The following is a 15,000-nucleotide window of genomic DNA, read 5'->3' on the forward strand; positions in this document are numbered from 1 at the left end:
CTCCCTAATTACCTTCAATGGAGGTGACAATCATCTTTTTCGAAAGCTGAGATCTATATTTCCGGCGAGTTATTTTTGCATTTCAATGATTTTTTTTATTTGGTACGGTATTATAATTTCTGCTTTTTTTTTTTAATTCGTCATTCTAGTTTGTTACAGTTCAATTGTATTCAGACTAGGAGGTTGTAATGATAAGATATTTCTTTCAATATTACAAATAGCTTTTTTTATATATTTCACAAACTACACGTACCTTCTATCGCTAAATTATATATATATATATATATATATATATATATATATATATATATATATATATATATATATTATATATATATATATATATATATATATATAATAAATAAATAAATAATATTATTGTGGATTTCAATATCTGGATGGATAAAAAAAAGAAAGGTTATTGTGGCATTTTGAAGGTGAACCAGATTATCATTAATAATAATTATTAATGGATTTCACATTTTTAAACGCTAAAAGTTTAGAGATTTGTACACAAGCATCAGGAACGTCTACCTAAATTCACTCCGGTACGAAAGACCCCCTTTTTCATTTCCACATTTTACGAGAAGGAGCCCCCGTGATTTCATCTGCTGAGGACACCCAACGATCGGGAGTGTTCCTTATGTCTAATCAGGAGACTTTATTGAGGACATCAGAGTTCTTAAAGGCGATGCGAAGCCACCCTTGCGCCGATGGGTCAAAGACGGAAGGCGGTTGATGGAGGGAAGGCGTTTTACGATTGTTGATGGTCGAAATGAAGAAAAATAAATGAATGGAAGTTGAAAAGAAACGCTGGAGCCTGACCAGCAGCCTTCTTGCCAAAGATATAGGCGGAAGACGTTTGACGTCGAAGATGCGGATGGAGGAAGTTTTATAACCCTGTTCGGTAGATAAAATTGAAAAGAAGAACGTTCCATAAGTAGGAGAGACCTAATAAAAGAGAGGGATTTAGACCGGCAGCCAGCGGACCATTGAGATACAACGAAACGAGATACCCGACTGTAACCCCTACCGGAATTTAGAGTAGACTTGTAAAACTGTGAAAACTGACCGTCTGCCGAAAATATATGGGTGGCTTACTTAACAAAGCACCTAATTGCCGCGTTTAGATTTTGGGTCTAGATTCCAATATAAGAGATACCAGTTTATGAAACTAATACTATAATATGATCTGCAGACTCTACTGATTTTAGAATGACCAGTGCAGACATTTTGGAGGGTGGGTTTTCCCCCGACAGACACCTAAAAAGGTTTTATGGGTATCCAATTAGGAGATTACAGATAAAATTTAACTACAATAGACTGCACATCCTAGAATACTGTGGTTGGTAATGACACTTTTGTGGTGGTTCCCCCTGACAGACGCACAACGAGTGGGGAGGGGGAGGCAGGAATCTGCATCCAACATTGGAGATACCAAGTAAAATTTGTACTACAATTGTCACTGCACATCCTAGAATGCTGTGATGGCAATGCCGACATTTTAATGGGTGGTTACCCCCTGACAGACACCCCACAACGAGTGGGGAGGGGAGGGGGAGACAGGATCTGCATCTAACATGGAGATACCAAGTAAATCTGTACTACAATAGTTCTGCACATCCTAGAGTACTTTTGTGGTAATACCAGACATTTTAGTGGGTAGTTACCCCTTAGAGACACCCCACAACGAGTGGGGGGAAGGGGGAAGGGGAGGGGGAGACAGGATCTCCATCCAACATCAGAGACACCAAGTAAAATTTGTACTACAATAGCACTTGCACATCCTAGAATGCTGTGATGGTAATACCAGACATATTTAGTGGGTGGTTACCCCCTGACAAAACACACACTTAAGTGGGAGGGGGAGGGGGAGACAGGAACTGCACCCAACATTGGAGATACCAAGTAAAATTTGTACTACAATAGCACTTCATATCCTAGAATGCTGTGATGGTCATGACAGACATTTTAATGGGTGGTTTTCCCCCTGACAGATACACCCTAACAGGTGGGCAGGGGGGGGGGAGGGGCAAGCCCTGATATAAATTGTCCTAGAATAGTAATAGTGGGCTACTATTGACCAGTATTATACATTATCGTGAATATATTTAATAAATATTTTTATCCTTTCTATATCCTTTGTATTTATCTAACACAGTGTTTTTCCTCCCAACCTTTGTTAAAACTTTGAGGAACCCTGAGACAATTTTCCTCATCCCAAGGAACCCCAATACACACACACACACACACACATATATATATATATTATACTATATATATATATATATATATATTATATATCTGTGTGTGTGGTGTATTGGGGTTTCCTTGGGATGAGGAAAAATTGTCTCAGGGGTTCCTCAAAGTTTTCAAAGGTTGGGAAACACTGTTGTTAGATAAATATCGTGCAGAGATTTTTTCCCTCTGTTTTACTAAGGTAATTAATCAAATTCTTCATGTATTACCTATATATATATATATATATATATATATATATAATATGATATATATATATATATATATATATAAGCATTTGTATTTTAATTACCTTTAGTAAAACAGAGGGAAAAAATCTCGCACGATATGTTACGAAAAAATAATTATAGGGATACGATTTCTACACGCCATGTTTAACGAAAAATATATACTTATATATAAATATATAAGTATATATTATTACATAAAACATGAATTCTTACGGAACACCTGGCGATCGTTCACGGAACCCCGGTTGACGATGGCTGATCTAACACAAAAATAATTTATTTTGTTCATATAAAGTAACAGTCATCTGTAGGCCCATAATAATTCAGTCATATTATTATTTTGTCAAGCAAGCAACTGACTTCAATTATAGTAGGGGAGCCCGGGACTAGTTGGCTACAGGGGTAAGTTGGCATACTATTGCCACGTGGTTCCTCAATTACCAGCAAAATTCTATAGAGATAGAACGTAGGAGCTCGAATTTATGTGACAATTTTTGATTTTGATGGTAGTAAGTAAATATTTTAATCTTTCTGTTATTTGCTATAACATCTATACATTCATAAAAGATTAGTTCAAGGCTTCTTGGTGTGGACTGGAAAAAATCGTTTTTGTACCCAAATGGTAGGGATGGGCAGTTGGCTCAAAATAAATGGGGCAAGTTGGCACACGTTATTTGATAACAATAGTAAGCCTACTTATTTAATATATTTACGTTTGTTCTGGATTTTTGGAAGGATAATGAGATTAGTGTCCTATCATTTCCTCCACATTGTTCTCACAAGTTGCAACCCCTGGATTTTAGTGTTTATAGACATCTGAAGAAATGTGTTAACAGGGCATGTGATTCGTGGATGACTGGTAATCCAGGATCAAGTATGCCCATCTGTGACATTCCTGGTAAAGTTTCCTCGGCTTTACCTCTAGCTGTCACTTATTCTGATTTTTGTTTTTTCAATTGGTTTAGGATTGATGGAATTTCAACTTTGAATTACAGACTATTTCAAGATTTTGATTTTACGGGTGGTTATGTAACAGATTGAGAGATGTCCGAAAAGACACATGGGCTTCAGATCAGTCATCAGCGTGATAAAGAGTTTAAGAATGTCTCTTGTTGATCCAGAAGAAAGCTCAGCTGAAGAGAGCCTGTGTTTGGTAAGCCAGGAGAAGTGTGGGTCCAGTGCAGGGCATGTAACATGTGGGAGCATGAAAAAACTATGACGAGGATTTATTTCACACCTGCCACAATTACAGCTAGATGATGATCTGAAGTAATACTAATGCCATTTATTTTGTATTTTGGAAATTCAGAGGGTATTTTGCTATTTGATTTAAATGCAATGTAGTAATTTTCTTTAATTATCAATGTGCCAACTTACCCCATAATGTGTGCCAACTTACCCCGTGGGGCAAGTGGCACGAAAAGTTATTTTTTTCTAAAGCTTATTGTTATCTTATGTTGAAAGCAAACAACAATTATTTTGCTCTATGATAAAGACAAATGTTAATATTTTTCAATGGTGGTAAGAATTTTGCAAAAATTTTTGTTTTATATTCGCAATAACCAAAATTGTAAAAAGTGTGCCAACTAGCCCCCGGTCTCCCTACTCGCTTTAGCTTTGTTTACGATATGAAAATTAATGTAGCGGTGGTTGGAAGACTGACACTATAGTAGCATATAAGTTCTTATCATTATTAGAGTTTACGCACCCATTAAATAGATAGTAATACATATGTAATATACGGCTATAGTCAGGGTACAGATCATAATAATGTGCTACAGCCTACTCGGTTTTTGTTTTTTATCGAAGCAGGACTACCTTCTTTTGGTTTCAACTGACTTTCATGCTAATGAAATCATGGAGACATTTTTGTATTATCAGTTTATGAATGAATATTGTTGTTACTATAGTCGATTTTTTTCGGCTGGTGTAAAATTCGTCAGACATAATACACCTGGCTGAGGAAGGACACAGAGGATCTCTGTTTTTTAAACAATATCTCTACACCAAGTTATTTCGAACATTTCCTATCTCTCAAAAAGATTATGAATAAATACAAGAGCAAACTAGACCAAAAAAAAAAAAAGAATCACCTTGCATTAATGTAAAGAAACAAGAGAAATGAAAAATTAGTGCGATTGTCAATTTTTTCTATCGTTAATGTTTAATGAGTCAGTGTTTAGCGAATTGTTAGGGTTTAGTGAGTATGCGTTTAGTGATGTTTATGAGTAAGTGTTTGTGAATGTTTGGGTTTAGTGACTGTTTAATGTGCAGTATTCAGTGAATTTTTACTGAGTCTTAGGGTTTAGTGAATGTTTTGTGAATGTTATTGAATGTTTTTTGGTGTAAGTATTCAGTGAATGTTTTTTTCTTAGGGTTTTAGTAAATGTTTTTGTGAATGTTAAGTGAACGTTTAGTGAATGTCTTGTGAATGGTAGTGTTTAGTGAATATTTAGTGTGTAAGTATTCAGTGAGTGTTTAGGGTTTTAGTGAAAGTTTTGCGAATTTTAAGTGAGTCGTTTAGTGAATGTCTTGTGAATGTTATGTGTTTAGCAAATATTTAGTATGTAAGTGTTTATTACGTTTTTAATGAGTGGATGTTCATTCACTGTTTAGTATTTAATAAGTATTAGGGTTTGGTAAGCTAGTGTTTAATGAGTGCTTGGGGTTTTTAGTGAATGTTTAGTGTTTAATTAATGTTTAGGATTAAGTGAGTGTTTAGTGAATAACTGAGTGTTTTGAGGTATAATGAATATTTAGTAGATTTAGTATTTCAACGTGTTGAGTGAGCATTTAGTGTATAGTGTGCCTAGTGAGTGTTGGGTATTCAGAGTATATGTGTTATTGAGAGTGAGTGTGAGTGTATGTTAAGTGTGTGTGTGTGTGTGTGTGTGTTTGTGTGTGTATAGTGAATGTGCAAGTGTGTGTGCTTACTGAGTAAGTGCATTGTGAGTGTTTGTGGTTAGTGATAGTACATTACTGTTTAGTTAGTGCTTCGCTACCATATGCAAAGAAAAGTCCTGTATTTACACAGGAACCATTTTATAGTTGACACTGCTTAGATCCAAGAGCAGATGCTTAGGCTGACCACAATTGGTTGGAGTGCTTAGGTGTGTTTTCGTAGGTAATTTTTCCTCTGTGAAATTGGGTCGAATAATAACTAATAATAATAATAATAATAATAATAATAATAATAATAATAATAATAATAATAATAATAATAAATAAAGATAAAAAAAAAGTAATAGCAATGAAACATAGTGCTAAGAGCTGGACCGAGACCTTTCAATATGGGCCTTCCGAAGTCCACTCTCGGCAGGGAGATCGCTACTCCAGTGATTGACGCCCTATGCCTTGCACACAGCTGACATATTTGGACATTCGGTTGTCAAATTTTTATGACTGTTGGAGACGCATTATAAATCATATTAACAATGATAAATGCATTGAACAGACGTGAGGATATAATATGATGTTAGTGCCTGTCTACTGGATATAATGAACAAATAAAGAAAAAAATATTTCTAGGGAGAAAATTAGCCGAATAATGGTCGTCAAAGCCAGCATCGATAGAATGTATTGAAACACTACATAGGCTGCCTGTGGTGCGTGCCGGCGGGAAGTTAAGAGACAAACGCACTCGGCTGGCTTTAAACATCAAACTGTGTATCATTTTTATTTAAGTTTAGATTTTCTTCCCAGAATATATATGGTACCTGATACTTGGTGATAGTGTACAGATCAATTTGAGTGAGGCAGCCGAAAATAAGTGGACTATTAGATAACTGACATGATATTATAGGCCAACTTAATTTGAGAGTCAGGAGCTCCAGGTTGTATGATCGTTAACTTCGGGAGGGGGAATAAAATGGGGGAAAATGTTTTAATCTTTATAGTTAGCTTATCCTGAAACCATTCATTCACATTTCCGTTCCAGTTAATTATTGTGTTTGTGATACATCATCTCTTTTGTGAATGTGCGGGTGTTTAAAACGGCTCTTTATGATGGGACGTTTGGTCTTAATATCAATCGAATTCCATATCCGATAAAAATTTCATTTTCATCCACACGAACCAACAGCAACTAAAGAACAATTCATTTATGGTAAGACACGTTGGGCTACGAACCTCGACATGGCTGCAGTGTCCTAATTATAGGCAAGAAAAGAAAATGACCAAAGACGCTATTAAAGCGAGAATACTTATCTTACATTTCTTTTTTTAGAGGAACTGAGAGTGGCACCATATGACTGGTTTAATTATTGGCACCATATGACTGGTTTAATTATTCAAAAATGGCTCAGCACACATACTTGTAGCTGTTGCCAATTGTGACCCCCTCCCATTCAGATAAAATACTTTGTGTGAAGTAATCACTCCAAACCAAGGATAGTGTAATATTATATATAGTGTATATATATATATATATATATATATATATATATATATATATATATATATGTGAGGGTGTGTGTGTGTGTGTGTGTGTGTGTATGAAACTATAGAAAGTAGACCAAGCCTAGGAAGTCTCACACATCGTATTTATATAGATATGATGGTGGGAATTAATGAAGTGAAATATTCCATACTTCAATAGGTATTCTAAAAAATAACTCCGGCAGTAATTCTTATCCTGAAACATCACAATATTTCTTGAATTTTTGGCCTTTTACATTTTATCAGGCTCAAGATTTTCAGATACTTACCATATTTCTAATATTAATATTGCCTATGATAGATTTTGAAATATTTCAAGGTGTCCCACCTCTCCCTTCCAATCGTAGGTTATGTCTGTGAAATGTCTCGCATTACCATCACAGCATTCTAGAATATGAAGTGCTATTGTGGTACAAATTTTACTTTATATCTCCAATGTTGGATGCAGATCCTGTCTCCCCCTCCCTACTCGTTGTGGGGTGTCTGCCAGAGGGTAACCACCCTCAAAATGTCTGTCATTACCCACCACAGTACTCTAGGATGAGCAGTGCTATTGTAGTAACAAATTATACTTGGTATCTCCAATGTTGGATGCAGATCCTGGCTCCCCGTCCCCCTCCCCCCTCCCAAGTCGTTTGTGGGGTGTCTGTCAGGGGGAAACCACCCACTAAAAAATATCTGTCATTACCATCCGCAGTAACTCTGAGATGTGCAGTGCTATTGTAGTACAAAATTTTACTTGGTATCTCCAATGTTGGATGCAGTTCCTGGCTCTCCTTCCCCCTCCCCCCCCACTCGTTGTGGGGTGCCTGTCAGGGGGTAACTACCCACTAAAATATGTCATTACCACTGCAGTACTCTAGGAAGTGCAGTGCTGCTGTTGTACAAATTTTACTTGGTACTATGATGTTGGATGGAGATCCTGTCTCCCCCTCCCCTTCCCCCTTCCTCCCCCACTCGTTGTGGGGTGTCTGTCAGGGGGTAACCACCCACTAAAATGTCTGGCATTGCCATCACAGCATTCTAGGATGTGCAGTGCAATTGTAGTACAAATTTTACTTGGTATCTCCAATGTTGGATGCAGATCCTGCCTCCCCCTCCCCACTCGTTGTGGGGCGTCTGTCAGGATGTAACCACCCACTAAAACGTCTGTCATTACCACCACAATATTCTAGGATGTGCAGTGCTATTGTAGTGTAAATTTTACTCGGTATCTCCTAAGTTGGATCTAGATCCAATTAACCCCCCTTTTCAATGTGTCTGTCAGGGGAACCACCCTCCAAAATGTCTGTCACTGGTCATTCTATAATCAGTAGAGTCTGCAGATATATTGATATTAGTTTCATCTGGTATCTCATATATTGGGATCTAGACCCAAAATCTAACGAGCAATTAGTGGTGCTTGTTAAGTAAGCCACCAATATATTTTCGGCAGACGGTCAGTTTCACAGTTTACAAGTCTACTCCTAAATACCGGTAGGGGTTTCAGTCGGTATCTCGTTCGTTGTATCTCAAACGGTCCGGCTGCCTGCTCTAAATTCACTAAATGAATGAGGAGATGGAAAGGAAATTGCTGTAGTAGACTTTACGAATGTCATACTATATGCTATTTTGAAGTAGAAATAATAGCAGAAAGTTGTTTCGAGGTAAAAATGATATCAGAAGGTTGTTTTGAGGTACACATAATGGCAAAAAGTTGTTTTGAAGTAAAGATAATAGAAGAAAATTGTTTTGTGGTATAAATAATAGCAGAAAGATGTTTTGAGGTACAAATAATGGTAGAAAGTTGTTTTGAAGTAAAAATATTAGTAGCAAGTTGTCTTGAAGTAAAAATAATAGTAGAAAATTGTTTTGAAGTAAAAATAACAACAGAAAATTGTTTTGAGGTAAAAATAACAGCAGAAAGTTGTTTTGAGGTACAAATAACAGCAGAAAGTTGTTTTGAGGTAAAAATAAAAGTAGAAAGTTGTTTTGAGGTAAAAATAATAGCAGAAAGTTGCTTAGAGGTAAAAAATAATAGCAAAAAAATAAAAAAAAAAAAAAGAAAAAAAAAAAAGTTTGCTATTTTGAGGTACAAATAATAGTCGAAAGTGTTGAGTAAAATTAATAATTCAAATTGTTGTTCTTGAAGTGAAAATAATAGCAGAAAATTGTTTTGTTTTAAAGTAAAAATAACAGCAGAAAGCTGTTTTGAAGTATAAATTATAGCAGAAAGTGGTCTTGTAGTAAAAATAATAGTAGAAAGTTGTTCTGAAGTACAAATAACAGCAGAAAGCTGTTTTGAAGTAAAAATAACAGCAGAAAGTTGTTTTGAAGTAAAAAAATTATAGCAGAAAATTGTTTTGAAGTAGAAGTAACGGCAAAAAATGAGACATCTTTTTTAATACGCTTCGACACTTCAAATGGAAATAAAAACTCACTGCCAGGAAATGCCCGGAATATATGTAGTTCTAAAATAAAGAATTTCACTGCTAGGAAATGGATAGACAGAATATTCTTTAAAATTTATGTAGTTTGAAGAAAATTAAATTAAATGACTCGGAAATGGATAGACAGAATAAACTTAGAATTTATGTAGTTTGAAAATAAATTGAATTAAATGACTCGGAAATGGATAGACAGAATAAACTTTGAATTTATGTAGTTTGAAAAAAATTGAATAAAATGACTCGGAAATGGATAGATAAAATGTCTCGGATAATTTATATACTTCCTGAAGAATAGGACGACGTAATTCATTTGATTTTCTCCTATAAAATGTGATGTTATTTTCGCAGGCTGAGAACGGTGGCCTTGTCATGGTCAGCTTCTACAACCATTTCCTCACGTGTAGCGAGACAGCTACCATAAAGGACGTGATAGGTAAGTCCTTTGTTATCTGATTTGTTGGTTAATTCATTACGTATGCTGCCGATTATAACAATGAAAAGAAATTTCTTCTCGCTCTTACATACACTTTCTCTCTCTCTTCTTCTGTTCTTTCGCTCACGCTTTCTTTCCCTCTCCTCTCTCTCTCTTTCTCTCTCTTCTGTTCTTTCTCTCTCTCCCTCTCTTCCCTCCCCTCCTCTCAATCTTTCCCCTCTTATCTCTCTCTCTCCATCTCTCTCTCTCTCTCTCTCTCTCTCGTCTCTCTCCTGTTCTTTCTCTCTCTCTCCTGTTCTTTTCTCTCTCTCTCTCTCTCTCTCTCTCTCTCTCTCTCTCTCTCTCTCTCTCTCTCTCTCCTTCGCGTTCATAAACTATTTGAAGAAGCGCGAAACATCGATCCTTTGAATTTTCACTTTCCACTTACATCAAAACGTTACACGCGAAGAAAACGTACAAAGAAACTAAATCCATGACGAAGGAAATGTAATCTAATAATACACTCGAATTCCATTGCATAAGGCAGACTTAATCCAGGGATCTGAGAAAGCCTCGCTGGAAAGGAAATTTGCAAAACTGGATTAGCCCTGCCACCTCGTTTACGCGTCAAGCATCCGTGGAAAAATTATATATAGGCACCGGTTCATCAAGAGCCTTCGTCAAATTTTAAGGTTCCTCGCCCGGAAGATGAGGGGGCGTCCCGGAGTAATCGAGACGAGGCGGAGGATTCTTTGCCTAATTCTACCTGGGAGTTAATCAAGACAGAGTGTAGGACCTCCCTCCCTCCTGACTCCCTGGCCATACCGAACCCCCGACCCATAAGTCACCCTTACAGCTTTATTATTGTTGTAGGTGAGACTCGTAAACCAGGAATAACCTCCTACAACCGTCTATCCATACCTACTCCTACCAACCCCATCTCCCCAGTCATAAACAATAGCACCTTTACCTTTTTATTTTTTTCTTCTTCACCTCCTCCTCCTCCTCCTCCTCTACCCTCAACCCTCTACCCTCAGTCCTTCCCTCCTACTATCTCCTTGGTTCAAGGAAACTCATCTTACCGCGTTATTCCCCTATTGAGCGAAGTCACGGCGCCGGAAATAGACTATTTTCGTGATGTAATCAGACCCTTTTTTTATTAGGTTCTTTAATAAGTTCCATGTTCTGTCGCTGGGGTGGGGGGGTGCTGATATAGGGAATCTTTGTCAACAATATTCGTATCAGATATTGCCATTATTTCATTATCACTTTTTACGAGATATTTTGCGGAAGAAGTTCAAATATGAAAATAAAAAAAAAAAAAATCAAATTAAAAATAAAATAAAATAAAAAATATGAAAAAAATAATACTAATAAAATAATAATAATGTTAAATAAAAATAATAGTAATAAAATAACCAAGTTATTTTCTTACTATTCATTACCAGAACTTAATTTTCTATGAATGTGTTCTATGGGTTTAATAAACTTCTTGAAAAAAAATTCATGACATGAGACAATATGGAAAAATATCAACGCCACGGCACTGAAGACAGAAATGCAAATGACTTCTAAGTGTTATTTCGATTCTAGATTTGGAACACGTCGTGAATAAGCCACAATTAATGAATGACATCACCTCAAGTAGTATTTCTCTCTCTCTCTCTCTCTCTCTCTCTCTCTCTCTCTCTCTCTCTCTCTCTCTCTCTCTCTAGTATATAATATATATATATATATATATATATATATACATATATATATATATATATATATATATATATATATATATATCTATATATATATATATATATATATATATATATATATATATAATATCTATATCATATCTATATCTGTATATATAGATATATATATATATATATATATATATATATATATATATATATATATATATATATATATATATCTATATATATATATATTTATATATATATATATATATATATATATATATATGCATGAATACATATATATATATATATATATATATATATATATATTATATATATATATATATATAATATATATATATATTATATATATATATATATATATATAAATGTATATATTCTGTACATTTTATCTCCTTTGAGCCTGATGCTTCTGCCCTTGTTAAAACAAGAAGGGCTTAATGACAAGAAACCAACCTAATAATGATCATTTCTACCCTCCAGATCACATCAACCACGTCAGAGAGATAGCCGGAATCCACCACGTAGGCATAGGAGCCGATTTCGACGGTATTGATAAGTAAGTTCTGTAATAATGTCACCGAAATAAACTAAATTAAGATGGGACTGTCACGGTAGTTTAACCTATGGTATGGCTGAGTACTTGCTGATCAGAACCACAAGCTCATTTATGTTTATTTGTTTGTTGACGAATTTATCCTTGATTAAGAAAATACCAGAGAGCTGATTAAATTTTATTTTATTTGTTAGTTTTCGCATTTACCCATGATTCAGGATGTGCCATCGAGAGAGAGAGAGAGAGAGAGAGAGAGAGAGAGAGAGAGAGAGAGAGAGAGAGAGAGAGAGAGAATTATTTTAATTGCTCGATAAATAAATCTATGTATAATCACCTTTCCAATAACACAGCATTGTTCAAAAATTGACGAAAACTAATGACAAAGGTGTATTGAGAATTACTTAGAAAAATGAGATAATTAGAGTAAATTCAATCGCATATTCAGTGCAATTAGACGCGCAATAAAACCATAATCTAAATAAAAAAAACTTTCAAAATAAACAGGAAACTTATTGAAAATTACTTTGAAAAATGAGATAATTAGAGTAAATTCAATCGCACATTCAATGCGATTAAACGCGCAAACAAACAAAACATAATCTAAATAAAAAAAACAAAGTTTTAATAAATGGGAAAAGTGTTCAAGGCCTACTACACAAGCCTCCCTTATAACAAACGAGATCTCATCCATCAGCCTAAAACGCACGTCGCCATAAATCTCTCAGAATGTCTAAAAAAAAAAAAAAAATTTCCCTTTTTTACCCCTTTCCGAATTCATGCCCATTTTTGTCCGAGATTAAAATGTTTGCGCACAGCTGAATTGGGGCAAGATTATAAAATGACAGGAATCAATTGATTAAGGATTTATAAAGACCAAAAAAGATACGGATTTACATATATAAAAATATATTACATTTTTGTTGTTGGGGGGCTGGGTTTATGATTCTGTTATTTCTCGTCATTTATGAGCGATTTATTTTCTTTCTCTGGGGCGACTGACTGAAGGTGAATTTTTTAAATTACTGGAATAATCTTTAACCAGGGTTGGCAATGATAAATCAAACTGATTTAATCAAGTGATTAGATCATTGATTTTTTCATTAAAAAAATCATGATTTTGTTGATTTTTGTTAATTATTTGATTTTCTTTATTTGAAAGCAAAACAAATGAAAAAATATGGTTTGGAGATTAATAAAAACTCAAGCATAACTGCGCTGCATAGATTTATTTTGATATAAAAAAATTGCAAGTACATACTTTAGGCCAGAACTGGAAACCTAAAATATAAATCAATAGTAATTCTGTCATAAAATACATTTTGAGGGAAAAAGGATTGAAAAAATATCTAACAAATCAAGAAAACCAAATAAATAAAAAAATCAAATAAATCACTGAATTAAAATAAATAAATAAATAAATAAATCACCAACCCTGTTTTTAACCCCCCACAGGTTACCTGAAGGGTTGCAGGATGTCTCCAGATACCCTTACTTATTCGCCGAGTTGCTGTCTGATCCTAGGTGGTCCTTGGAGGACCTCAAAAAACTGGCAGGGCAGAACTTCCTTCGCGTTATGAGGGAAGTTGAAAAGGTGAGAATAATAATAGATAAATGGTGTGAGTGATGGAGGGAGAGGTAGGGAGAGTTTCCTACGTGTTATGAGGGAAGAGGAAAAGGTATAAGGAAAGGTCTACTTTGCTAGATGTTAACCAAAAAGAAGTTAATTCAAGATACTTGAGAGCAAATAGTTTAATTATGTGATTTAGTTAGAGTAAAAAAAATAAAAAACACACTCAACATCCCCCCCCCCCCCCACACCCCCTCCCCCCCCCACCACACACACAAAACTAGGCAATCTAGCTAATGGACTAAAAATAACTTATATTGTATTTACCCATCCCCACCCCCACCACAAAAAAAAAAACAATAATCATAATAAATAACGCTGTAAAGACCGCGTCTCAATCAAAATATTAGTAATTTGGGAATAAACGTAGATTCAGTATGATTATACCTCTTTCGTTAACTGCTGGTACTTCTCCTTTTCCCATGTTAAAGGGGATTTTGAATTCATCAACGCATTATTTAAAAGTTGATATTTCATGACAACATACATCAAATATCATAATATATATTTAGGAAACCCTACAACCATTAAAAGGTAAAACCATTATAAACCCGGGTAAAACCATTTTCACAGCTGAGAAAAGAAATTACCAGCTCGTGTTGTAGAAGGAAAAACAACATTAGCCGGATTAAACCTCATGCATATTTAAATCTGGGCTCTTTTCGGGGTAACACAACAGGATTTCTCTAAAGCTGAGAGTGTTGCCGGTTGGGAATATTCCACCGTTTTAAACCGGATGTATAGAGAATGCGCAGTGTTCCTTTATGACGGTGAATTCATTCGTTGTCGTATGAATTATATGAGGGTTTTGAGGCGTAAAAGTGTTAATATATGTATGCATATATGCGCTACATACGCGCACAAACATGCACATGCTCACAGATATATACATACACACACGTACACATATAAACAATCTATGCACATGTATACATGCATATATATATATATATATATATATATATATATATATAATATATATACAAGTGATAATACTATAAACAAAGCATCAAATACATCGTTCATTAAATTAAAAACTTACAAGTACAAATCAAAGCTTTAATATTAACGAATGATGTATTTAATGTTGTTGCTGTCTTGGCGATTTCCTGACGTGTGTGTATATATATATATATATATATATATATATATATATATATATATATATATATATATATATATATATATATATATATATATATATATTCCAAGAGTCATTCCCACTACAAAGCGTTTCTTCTGATTACAGGTGAGGATTTCAATGAGTCAGCAGAGAGTGATTCCATACGAGGAGGAGGTTCCCCAGTCCCAGCTGGGTCACGCGGGAAACTGCACTTA

General features: G+C 34.9%; 1 protein-coding gene across 1 annotated transcript in view; it reads left to right on the plus strand.

Moving 5' to 3' along the window:
* The window catches only part of LOC135201004 (dipeptidase 1-like), a 44,650-nt gene that overhangs the window by 28,422 nt on the left and 1,228 nt on the right, over positions 1–15,000 (plus strand). Inside the window, 4 exon segments of the mRNA XM_064229824.1 lie at positions 9,704–9,788; positions 11,963–12,038; positions 13,488–13,626; positions 14,912–15,000. The exon segment at positions 14,912–15,000 is cut by the window's right edge and continues 1,228 nt beyond it. Of these exon segments, the coding sequence (XP_064085894.1) occupies positions 9,704–9,788; positions 11,963–12,038; positions 13,488–13,626; positions 14,912–15,000 (389 nt within the window).

This window comes from Macrobrachium nipponense, chromosome 23 (genome assembly GCF_015104395.2).
Source record: "Macrobrachium nipponense isolate FS-2020 chromosome 23, ASM1510439v2, whole genome shotgun sequence".
NCBI classification, from domain to species: Eukaryota; Metazoa; Arthropoda; class Malacostraca; order Decapoda; family Palaemonidae; genus Macrobrachium; species Macrobrachium nipponense.